We start from the raw sequence: 12,363 nt of genomic DNA on the forward strand, positions 1-12,363 counted from the left end.
TAGTGATACTGCCTCGGAAACCCAAGGAAGGCTCGCTATGAGTCGGGTCCAACTTGATGGCACATAACAACAACAACAAGGGCTTCCTGTGTGCCAAGCTCTGTGCTAAGCACCTCCGCTCACAACCTCGCCAGTCCCGAGAGCCAGGGAGGATGCACAGGGCTGGCCCTGGGCCCCACCATCTACACCTCACCTGTCTTGAGGGAAGCGTACTGAGCTCCAGCTCCTTAGCAGCAGTGTGTAATGAGCAGCAAAGGCGGCCCAGTGCCCGGCCCTGGGCTACAGTGGGTACAGAAGTACAATCCCCACCAGGGCACGCGTCAGGAGGGCGGGCTGCGCTCTGAGCTGGCTGCGGTGTGAGTACAATGCTGTCTTCAGGGCATATGCTGGACCTAGCTGGACCTAGTCGGGGGTGTCATGGGACCCTGGAGTGTCCACAACACCAAGACTTAAGTAGGCTGGATGCATGTTGGGGGGCAGCACTGAAGCAGATGGGACAGTACAGCCAGAGCCCGCTGAGGGACAGTCTGAGGCCCTGGAGGGAAGATGTCGTGCAGGAGCTAGAGCCCACGGGGAACCTGAGGCCCTGGAGGGAGGATGCCGTGCCGGAGCCAGAGCTGGGCCAGGGGCTACGTCTACCCTCCAAGGACCCTGAAGTGCCTGACAGGCAGAGGGCTGATGGGGGCACTCTGCTGTGGGAGAAGGGACAGTGGGCACATGCCCATCCCAGGAGCTCCTCCCAACCCCGTGTCACTCGGCAGCAGACTCTCTGTGGCCTGGCTACCTCCCAAGGTGGTAGGTCAGCCAGCCCTCTTGGGGAAAGTCCAAAGAGGTCCCTGGACCACCCCACCCAGGCAGTCACGAGGGATGAATAGGCCTGTGTGGTCCCTCAATAGGCCTTTTCATCACTGGTGCCTCCCAAGGCCTCTCACCATCCCTTGGGTCACAAGACAAAGAGGCTACCCACAAGGCCTGGGCTGCCCTGAGGTCCCTGGAAGGAGAACTGGTCAGACGGGTCCCCATGTGAGCAGTCTCAGCACAGAGGGGATGGGGACAGAGGGAACCTGGCCGTCTCCTCAGGCCATTGCACACTCTGGAACCTTGTCATCTCCTGTTGAAAAGGTTGTTACCGAGTCTCCCTCCAGTCCTGACAATGCGTTTTTCTTACAGTCCAGCTTCTCACATTATTTGCTCAGCATACAGTTTGGATAAGTATGGTGAAAGGATACAATCCTGACACACATTTTCCTGATTTTAAACGATGCAGCATCCCCTTGTTGTGTTTGAACAAGGTCTTCAAGGTCTATGTACAAGGTCTTGGTCTATATACACTTCCTCATGAGCACAATGAAGTCTTCTGGAATTCCCATCTTTGCAACATCATGCACAGTTGGTTATGATCCACACAATCAAGTGCCTCTGCATAGTCAAGTGCACACTCATTAGCAACCTGTGACACACAGATAACACAGCCTTGCTTGCAGAAAGCAGAGGACTCAAGGCACTTACTAATAAAGATCAAAGACTACAGCCTGCAGTACAGATTACACCTCAACACAGAGAAAACAAAAATCCTTACAGCTGGACCAATAGGAACATCACAGTAAATGGAGAAAAGATTGAAGTTGTCAAAGATTTCATTTTACTTGGATCTACAACCAATGCCCAAGGAAGCAGCAGTCAGGACAGCAAAGGACATATTGCACTGGCCAAATCCATGGCAAACGACCTCTTTAAAGTGTTAAAAAGCTTGAGGACCATGGTGTGCCTCACCCAAGCCATGGTATTTTCAGTGGTCTCATATCTGTGTGAAAGAGAAACAATGAATAAGGAAGACCAAAGAAAAGCTGATGCCTTTGAATTATGGTGTTGTAAAAAAAAAAAACAACACAACGGCACTGCCGTGGAGTCGGATCTGACTCCTAGAAACCCCTCCTTGGGTTTCCCAGGTGGTATCACTACAGAAGTAGATTGCCCCATCTTCCTTCCAAGGAGTGGCTGGTGGGTTTGAACCGCCAGCCTTCTGGTTAGCAGTCAGGTGCCTTAGGCGCTAGGCCCGCAGAGCTCCTGGGTGTTGCAGCGCACTGAGCGCACCAGGACTGCCAGAACGCACAGCAGCAAAGCTCCCCCGGAGTGAGGCTCTGGAGCCTCCGTCTCACACACACTGGACACGTTATCAGGAAGGACCAGTGTCTGGAGGACACTGCGCTCAGTAAAGTCCCCATCATCATCATCATCATCATCTTCACCGCCCTTGAGTCCGTTCCAAGTCACAGCGACCCTTCCTTGGGTTTCCGAGGCGGTATCACTATGGAAGTAGATTGCCCCATCTTCCTTCTGAGGAGTGGCTAGTGAGTTTGAACCGCCAGCCTTCTGGTTAGCAGTCAAGTACCTTAGGTAATAAGAGAAAGACCCTCAACAAGATGGACTGATGCAGCACCTGCAAGAAGGGGCTCGGACACAGCAAGGATCGTGAGGCTGGCACAGAACCGAGCAGTGCTCCATTCTGTTACACACGGGGTCACTCTGAGTCGGAACCAACTTGACGGCACCTCACAATATCAACAACGTGTGGGAAACCCAGTTGATTTCCGGCTACGCATCTCGTGTGCCGCCCTCACCCACCTGTCAGTGGAGGCTCACATGTTGCTAGAATGCTGGACAGGCTTCAGCGAAGCTCTGGTCTAAGACAGGCTAGAAAGGCCTGGTGACCTTACTTTCTAAAATCAGCCAATGAAAACCCTAACAACAGCAGTATCTAAGGCCACCCTTCCTGCTGACCCTGTAATGCAGGTATGGAGTAAACAAGAAAGTCAGGATCCCTAAGCTCAGTGATGCACCGAAGTGAAGGGTGTGAGGTTGGTGCCTGGCCTTGCCTCCCATCAAGCTCTTGTGAGGGTAGGGCAGGCCCACCTGGAAGAAGACCATGAACTATGACCTTCGGGCCTACAGTTTCCATGAGGCAAGGTGGAGACCAGGACATGCCTCAAACCTTAGTGCTCCCACCTCACTCTTCTTCCTGGAACTAAACTCCAGTGCACCCCACTCTAATACACCCCACTCCCTCTCACCTGGGTCTCTGTCAGACTCCACTACAGGTCCTGGGTCCATTCCCACTCACCCTGTGAGGCTTAGCTCAGTCATCACCACCTCTGAGGTCTGCTCCCCACCCCCGCACCAAGCCTTCCCTGACCCTGTGGAGGGGTCCACATGCTTCCCTACCCCCCGGCACATGGGCCCCACCACCACTGAGCGCCCACATGGAGCTGCGTCACCCCACCTGGTCCGCACAGAGAGCCTACATCCACATCCACCTGGTGAGGAGACTGAGGCTAAGTGCCTGGGTAACTCGTCTGGTGTCCCGCAGCTGGTATGCGCCAGGGCCAGATCTGCCTCCGAGGTAACACTCTGGCCCCCGGGCTCCTGCCTGTCCCAATGGCTCATCATTACCTGTGAGTCTCACTCCCCACCGAGACAGAGGCCAGCTTCCTGGTGTTCTGGTACCCGGCATAGGGCAGGGCCCCGACCAGTGGTCAGTGACTGCTGAACAGATAAACACGAGACTCAGAGGAGCCCGTGTTCAGTACCCTCAGAGACCACCACGGCACAGCGAGGGGTCCCTCCTAGGTTTGTGCAGTATCAACAACTCCTCAGCGGGCCTTCACTACCCTCAGGTCTGATCTCTGGTCTCCCTAACAGCCCGTTCCACAGACAGGGACACTGAGGTCCCTGAGGCCAGGCTGTCGAGTAGGTTCCTGATGGGACCTGGGACTGTGTCCAGTTCAGCTCCAGTCAACACCCACTCTGAGAGGCTGCCCTGTCTCAGGGGCTGTGTGGGGTCCCAGGGGCGACAAACACTGGCCCCTGACCTGAAGGTCCCTTTTGTGGATGGGGGTTTCTACCAAAGGGACCTGCAGGAATCAAGCAATTTCTGACCCTTCCTCCAAAACGGCTTTCCTACAAAACCACCCCCTCGAACCTGGGGCCAGCACACACGACGCCTGCCACTCCTCTCCTCAGAAACTACTGCCAAGTGACAGCAGCCTTCCCTGAGCCAAATGACCCAGGAAAACCTGATGCACCAGCGTCCGCCTGCCACCTCCCACAGAGGCTCCACTCCCACAGCCCAGAAAACCCAGGACACGCTGCTTCTCTCTGACACACGCAATGGCCTCTTGAAAGATGAACGCCCTGAGTGACTGCTCAGGGGTCTGCAGACTCCCACACGATGTGCCCCGTCCCTGCTGTCAGCCGTGACCTGGTGAACACAGCTGCCACCCGCCCAGGCCCCTCCACTGCGTGGGCGTGAGGTCCCTCGGCTGCTCGCTGCCTGGGTGGCTGCCCTGGCCACTGACTGGCCCCTGCCCGCTTCCTCCGGCCTCCACCCCATCGTGCCACAGGCCAGAGCTGGAAGGGACTCTCAGCGTCCACCCATCCCAACCACCTCAGCTCCTCACGTTGTTGGGAGTGGTCAGCGAGGTGGCTCTGACTCACGGGGACCCCACGCACAACAGGATGAAACGCTGTCCGGTCCCGCGCCACCTCGACAGTCGTGGGTGTGCGGGACTCCACTGCTGCAGCCACCGTGCGTGCTGTGCCTTCCCCTCCGGGGCTCAGCTGCCAGCACTATCGGACCAGGGCTGCCGCGTGCCACAGGGGTCTCACTGGCTGACTGTCACGCACATCGTCACGTCTTTCTTCCCAGTCTGTCTGTCTGGAAGCTCCACTGAAACCCATCTCCCGGTGACCCTGCTGGGATCTGAGATATACCAGCACAGCTCCCAGCATCCCAGCAACACACAAGCCCCTGCAGGAGGACAGACTGACAGAGGAGTGGTGATTTCATTAGGTGAGATATTAACACCCAGTAAGAGGTGCTCAGGCCACACGGGGTCACTCACACTTCTTCATGCTTCACTTGGTGAGCCAGGCTGTGAGAGGGGACACAGCCACACAGCTGCACCAATCCTCCCAGCTGTGAGTCCGTGGTCAAGAGACCTTGCCCACCTCACTCTCTACTGTGCCCAGCACCTGGCTTCCGGCAGGCTCAGCGCTCAGGCTGTTGGGATGTGCTAAAGCACAAACCTGATACATGTTGTACAAAATGAGAGTTCAAGGGTACCTCTGGACCCTGGGCAGATGCCAGTGCCCACTAAGGCCCTCATCTGTCCTACTTTCAATGCTATCCAGCCTATTCCCTCTGGAGACCAAAGCCCACACCCACCCAGCCCACCTCGGCCTCCATGCCCTAGCTCAGCTCCATGCCCTCTCACCTGTACCCTCCTCCTTGGTGTCCTCCTCTCATGACCCTCTCCCCATCATATCCCTCCTTTACTCTCACTTCTTCCAAGATGGCCTTCACTGTGAAACCCAGAGCTTCAAACTGGTTCTCCCCAGTTCAGTCATGGTCAACAAAGAGACATCAGAACAGAACTGAATTTGTAAAGTGTGGGTGAACCAGAATGATATTCGAAATGAGAAAAGTTATAGGTTGACCCCCTGCTACAAATTTAATCTCCCTCTTAGAAAACAAGGGCAGTGTGCACATTACACAGCAACCAAATCTCTTGACCTACACAGTCAGAAACAATGGTGCCCAGCTCAAAAATGGTGGCTGTGTTGGTCTCCACAGCCCAGCAATAATCCATTCTCTGCATGAGGCTCCTGAAAGGGCTCACCACACCTCTTCTGAGTCTCCCATTCCAGGGCCTCAACTTGTAATCTTTCCTGTTCCTGTTAGCGTTCCAGCACACTCATGTTTTACAAACTTGAGTCTGTTCCAGTTTCACAGTCATGACCAAACCAGTTCAAACCAGCTTGAAGCCCTGCTGGTGAAAAGCCAAGGGCAGCTCTTCCTCATACATCAGACCTGGGTGGAGCTACCCAGAAGAAAAGGCATCAAAGGCCTACCCTGAAAGACATAGGGTATGTGTAGGTGCAGATGGCAGGCTCAGCCTCAGTGCAGCAGAGAGGGCCCGGCCTAGGCTGGCAGCTAGGGACCCCTGAACAGGGACTGCTCCTCTGTGCAACGGTCTCTTCACCTGTCAGCAGTGATGGTACAGCCTTCCCCACAGGGCAGCCAGCTGAACCAGAGAACAGCCTGAAAACAGGGCCGGGCACCCGTGCAAAGGTGGTGGTGGTGGTCTGGCTGCCAGTCTTCCCGGGAGATGCACAGGGGAGGCTCAGGCATGTAGAACTGTCTGTCACGGCCACTGGATCAAGATAATGCCACCAGGGGCTGCTGCATAGCTTTGCAGCCCCAGTTCAGCTGTGCAGGGGCTCGCTGTAGGGACACAGCCAAGAGCAGTGCTGTGGGCGGGGACTCGGGATCCTGAGGCAGCCCCGGCCATCACAGACGCCCCAGAAGAGGGGCCTGCTGCCTCCGCAGACAGCCGGTGGCCCAATGTGCAGAAAAGCTATGGCCCCAAATGTGCAGTCGCGGCTCTGGGGGGTGGGATGACAGGCTTCTTACTTCCCGTTTTGTTTTGGGCGTGGGGTGTGGAAACGGACACACACGAGTCTTCCTCTTTGTCTTTTTCCAATCATTTCTGTTTCCCAGGACTGATGTACACACACAGCAGCAACCTCCTTGAGTGCAGGGTGAGCGGCCCTGCTCATCGAGCCCTCTCACAAGAGGCTCAGGGTTCAGAGCGTGGCCAGGCGGGAACGTGCCCCAGTACCTTCTCTGCAAACAGTGTCCAGATCAGCCTTCCTCTCTCCGTTTAACAAAAGAGGAAACTGGGAGCCAGAGGGGAAGGGCCTGGCCAAGATCACTGCCATGGCCCAGTGCTGGCCCAGGGCTCTGTCCCCTGCACACAGACCGTTTCTGATGCCCCAGGGAGGCAGCTGGTCTGTTCTACTTTGCCAAGAGAGATGGAGGCCCCAAGGGCTGCAGTGACAACCCCACTCCAAGTTCCCACACAGCCTTCTATGTGCCCCCACCCCAGCTCTGTGTTTGCTCAAGGGGTCCCTCAGTTAAGGAATGCTCTGCTCAAGGGCCCCCTCTTCTGTGATCACACCTCTGAGAAGTGATGACCTCTTCACTCAGCAGACACTTGTCACCTCCCACCTATCCCCCACAGCACCGGCACCAAGCCAGCGGGCACAGGGACCACTGGGAGTCCTGGCCCCGAGGGCGGCTCAGCTGAGAGGACAGGAGGTCCCATGAGGTGGTGGTGCAGGACACAGGGCCAATGGCAGCAATGGGGCAGGTACGGTCTGGAACAGGGGACCAAGAAAAGGCCACCGGTGGCCCTGAGCTGAGAACTGAGTGGGGGCTCTCTGGCAGAGGGGTAAGGAGGGTGCCTGTAGGCAGAGGAGCAGCAGGGGCAAACAAGTGCGCAACCCCACAAAGAGTGGTCTGGATGGGGCCTGGGGCTCAGCGGGGCTGGCCAGGAAGGACTGTGACCAAGAACCTTGACCTTTCTGCCTCATGGGCATTAGGAGGTCTTAATAGGGTAGGCGGCAAGGGCCTGACACGGTGAGAATGGCCACTCTGTGGGGACAGATGGAAGGCAGAGGATCAGGCAGGTGGTGACCCATATGAGGCCTGAACTCTGATGGGGGGACAGGGAGATGAGAGGTGGCTGCGAAGAGGACAGAACATGCCCGAGACTGGAAAGCATGTCACTTGTCGTTCTAGGGGGAGGATGAAGGGAACTCTTGCTTGTGGCTGAGGTGTCTGGGTGCTGGGTGGCTGTGTCCCAGGAGAGGATGGGCAGGAGGGGGAGCAGACATGGGCAAACCAGGAAGTCTAGTCCCAGTGAGGCTGAGCCTGACTGGCCTGGACACATCAGGGAAAGATGGATGCCTGAAAGGCTGGTCCCAGAGATGGGTGTGGTTGGGATACAGAGGGCAGTGGGAGCCACTGGCCCCAATGATCACCTCCACCAACCTGTCCTACTACATACGATCACCTCCACCCACCTGCCCTACATACGATCACCTCTACTGATCTGCCCCACTACCTATGACCTCCACCAACCTGCCCTACCATCTCCCCAGCAAGCTCTGAGTCCAGGGAGGCAGGGCTAACCTGAGCTTACCTCAGAAATGGGCAACAGTGCCTGCAAACACACACCGGCATACACTCTGTTGCGTCTGTTTGTTGCTATGGGCCGCCCAGTTGATTCCAACTCACAGCGACCCCATGACACAAAGCTGCCCCGTGGAGTTCCCTCGGCTGTCATCTTTACGGAAGCACACCACCAGGTCTTCCTCCAGAAGGGCCGCTGGTTGGGTTCAAACCGCCAACCTTCCATGCCACCAGGGCCCCTCTCACGTACACTTAACACTTACTGTTGTTTTTGGGTGCCAGTGAATCAATTCCAACTTGTACTGACCCGACAGGACAGAGCAGAACCGCCCCTAGGGCTTCCCAGGCTGCAGTCCTTAGGAGAGCGTATGGGTGGGTCTCTCCTCCCATGCAGCGGCTGGCGGTTTTAAACGACCAGCTTTTCAGTTCGCAGCTGAGTGCTTTAACCATTGAACCACCAGGGCTCCTCAACGTATCCTCAGGGAGACATCAACTACAGACGGGAGAATTCAGTGGGCACCAAGGTTGTGTGGGGGTGGGCTGCCATAGGCTGCCCAGGAAGAAATTCTGTGAAGACAGGAGCCCAGCCCAGGGCCAGCTCACTCCTCCTGCCACGCCCAGCTTTCAGCCCCTCTGCAGGCTGACAGGAGGCCCCGCCCACCCACTGCTGGGCTCGCTCAGGGCGGGGCTTTGTCCACCTGCACAGGCCACACACTCTCTCCGGAGAGGTTCTGTGTTGTGCTTCTGTCACGCGCCCTACCCTACTTAGTGGCCCTGTGCCAAAAGCATCCTTCAAGATTGAGAGGGGCATCCAAACGTGGGGGATTTGCACATTACAACAACAGCGCCTCCACCCACAAGGCAGAAATAAAACATTCAGAAACTCGGCCTCCCTCCTTTTCTCTTTGCCAGTAACAGTCCTGAAGTCTTCACAGAGCAGTCAAGTGAACACAGTAGACTATGACTCAGCCGTGGGGGAAACCAAGTCCCGACACCTGCCACGGCACAGATGCACGGTGACCACAATGTGCTGAGGAAAGAGAGGGGAGAACTGAGGACACACACTGTGTCAATCCACTTCCACGAACTCCCTACAACAGGTCAGCCCATGAGGACCCAGCTGTGAGTGAGGCCTGGCCACCCAGCCCAGGAAGGTCAAGTGTGTACAGGTGGCAGTGCAGACAGTCAGGGCAAGACCCGTCCCCCTTCTGGGCCTCAGTGACGCCATCTGTAAGATGGGGGGTGGCAGCTGGTCAGAGCAGTGGTCAGCAACCCTGGCCAGGGAGTCAACCACTTAGGAAGTGTTTTAATGATACACCCCTGGGCCCACCTGGGAGAATTTACCTCAGATGCTCTGGTGGGAAGGAGCCCCCAAATCGTTCTGCATGAAGAGTGTTCAGACCCAGCCAGGGGCGGGTAGAGCGAGGGGGTCCGGGAAGGTGGAGCTGAGGCACCACGTGAAACGGATGTGGCCCTGTCAACAATGGCCAGCGCCAGGCACCCCGCTGAGCGGCATTCCCACACGCGCTCCACACACACAGCCAGGAGGGCTGGGAGACAACAGGTGCCAAGGCCCAGGGCTAGGAAGCCACCGGCACGTTTCACAGCAAAACAGGTGCCTCCTGAAGGCACTGTGCTGGTCTCCGCCTCACCAGGGGAGTGCTGGCAGCTGGTCCCCGAAGGAGGCAGGGTAAGCCTCCAACAGCCGTCGGCCGCCTGCCTCAGCCTCCAGCCCTGGCCAGGCTCAGCGACGGGAAGCACACGCCGCCCCCCCGGAGAGCGAATGCACCAGAGCAAAGCAACAGCCAAGACCGACGGCTGCTCTGGTACCTCTCGGAGGCACTGCTTTAACCCGGTAAGTCCTAATTCCTCCCGGAGGGGCTCTGATGGTGCAAACAGTAAGCACTCAGCTGCTAACCGAAAGGTCAGCGGTTCAAACCCACCCAGTGGCTCCAAGAGAGAGAAGCCCTGGTGATCTGCTGCCACGAACACTGCAGCCTAGGAAACCCTGGGAGGCAGTTCTGTTCCGTCATGTGGATCTGCTTGATTTGGAAGTGACTCAGTGGCACATAACAACAACAACAACAATTCCTCCCTCACTGAGGCGCTGCGAGAATTAAGTGAGATACTGTGTACGAAGAGCGGGAGGGAGGAGCCACTGGCCACAGCGGGCACGCAGGACCCTTCCCTCAAGAGCAAGGATCACTCCCAGAAGAGAACGCCTGGTGGGAAGACAGGATCGGGGACGAAAGGGCAGGTGCCAAACTCCCCTCCAGGCTGGCTCCTTTACGGGAGGTGGGGTGGTGAGTGGGCCGAGCAGTCAGCCAGCCTCTTCCTCTTCAGTACCATCTGTGTACAAGTTTCTCCTTAAGGTGGGTAAGGGGTCCCTGGATGCTGCAGTTCCGCACTCGACTGCCAACCAGAACACTGGGGGTCTGAACCCACCCAGATGCACCTCAGAAGGAAGGGCTGGTAGTCTACTTCCAAACACTCGGCCCCTAGAACCCCACGAGTACACTCTACCCCGACACACAGGGTTGCAGCAAGCTGGAATCAACTCGACAACTGGTTTTCGGGTGTTTGTTTGTTTTTAAGGTTTTAACCTTCAGCCCCAAGGAGGCTGGTGGTGCAGTGGTTAATTGCGTGGCTGGTAACAAAAAAAAAAAAAAAAAAAAAAACCAGCAGTTTCAAGCAGCTGCTCTGTGGGAGAAAGATGTGGGAGTCTGCCCCCGCAAAGATGACAGCCTAGGAGGGCCTATGGGGCAGTTCTTCGGTCTCCTATAGGGTCTCTATGAGCCAGAATTGACTCGAGGGCACCAGGCTGGGTTTTCTGGTTTCAAGCATCGGCCCATGTCCTGCAGTGTCCATCCATAGCCATCCTGGCCCTGCTGCCTGGGGTCAGACAGCTGACTGGACCTACAGACAGAATTCAACACAGAGCGTCTTCCCGTGGGAGGAGGGTTCCGCAGCTTTGAGGACGGTGGCGCCTGGACCCCGGCAAAGCCCCCACGATGAGACCCCCAGTCAATCACAACAACCCCTCGGCCTCACGTGGTCACGGCAGTTTCAGCCTTACAAAGATGGGAAGGCAGGACTTTGTACACGTAACTGGGTCTCTGGGGAGTGGAGACCAGAAGCCCCGTTTTCCTCTCTCCCCGTACCTTCATTTTCTGTGGCATGCAAGCAACACTTTTTCATTGGAAAAGAACATTTGCTTTGGGATTTTCTGGACGACTTTTTACAAGAAGGGTCCTGCCCCGGGCTCCCCTTCAGCGGCCGCGCGGCTTGGCTCACGCTGAGGAGCCCTGCCCGGCTCACTGACGGAGCAGGGACTGGACCTGTTGCCCCTGAGCCGACGTGCAACTCACAGCGACCCCACGTGTCACACAGCAGAACTGCCCCATGAGGTCTTCCAGGCTGTCATCTTCCCAGGAGCAGATGGCCAGAACGTTCTCCCACGGAGTTGCTGCTGGGTTTGAACCGCCCACCTCTCGTTTAGCGGCTGAGTGCTTAACCACCGCGCCACCAGGGCTCCCTTGTAAGTAAGGCCAGATGCTCATCCCAGGGCCATCCAGGGGACCTCACCCTCTGCCGAAGGGGCCCAGCCAGGGCTGTGGTTGGGAGATGACTCACCCAGGCTGCTTGCTGCCTGCCTCTCACCCTGGTGGAACCGTTCCACAGCTGAGACCTTGATCTCTTCACACTGAGGTCCAAATTCCTCAGCCTGGCAGCAGCGGGCAAAGTCCCACCTCAGCAGATGCACCACAGAGGCCAGCTTGCCCCCAAGGCCATCCAGGAAGCACAAGGAGGCTGAAACCACGGTCCTTAAAAATAGGCCCAGGAACTGAAAGTGCCACAGCCAACGCTCCAAACGGTCACACTGCCTCCTTACCACACTGGCCCACAACAGCTGACTGCCTGCAGGTCGAGGGCCCGTGTGGGGCCCCAGGGAGCCATCCCGGGTGACTGCAAAGCAGGGTGAACTCAGGCACAAGCAAAACCATGACTCCGGGCCAGGCCCTGGGCCAGGGTTTCTGTATCCTTCACAGTCAGTTCCAGTAGCTGCAGCGGCCCGGGGTGAGCCCTGCTCTGTCCCAGGACTTGGATGTACCATTCATTCCCTCTGCACAAGGGGCCATGAAGCTGCGCCGGTGACTTCTCACACATCAGCCCAGAGTCCGAGAGGGTCTCCTGTCCCCATCTGACAGAGTACACAGAGCCCCGAGGAGTGACGCACCCAGTAGGGCCCAGTCTTCCTCTCCATCCACACCTCCCACCAAAGTCCTGGCCCCCGTCACTCACTTATGCCCCAGCTACGCGAAACAGTG

At 57.1% G+C, this 12,363-nt stretch overlaps 1 protein-coding gene across 1 annotated transcript in view; it reads right to left on the reverse strand.

Moving 5' to 3' along the window:
* Positions 1–11,992, reverse strand: part of KIAA0930 (KIAA0930 ortholog) — a 56,791-nt gene extending 44,799 nt beyond the window's left edge. Inside the window, exons 1-3 of the mRNA XM_007955637.2 lie at positions 11,928–11,992; positions 11,669–11,859; positions 7,092–7,218 (exon numbers count right to left, since the gene is read on the reverse strand). Coding sequence (XP_007953828.2) covers positions 7,092–7,218; positions 11,669–11,859; positions 11,928–11,992 — 383 coding nt within the window. The remainder of the gene's footprint in view (positions 1–7,091; positions 7,219–11,668; positions 11,860–11,927) is intronic.
* Between the last annotated feature and the right edge of the window lie 371 nt (positions 11,993–12,363).

Source organism: Orycteropus afer, unplaced genomic scaffold, assembly GCF_000298275.1.
Source record: "Orycteropus afer afer isolate SDZICR_OR568_19922 unplaced genomic scaffold, OryAfe1.0 scaffold00524, whole genome shotgun sequence".
Taxonomy (NCBI): Eukaryota; Metazoa; Chordata; class Mammalia; order Tubulidentata; family Orycteropodidae; genus Orycteropus; species Orycteropus afer.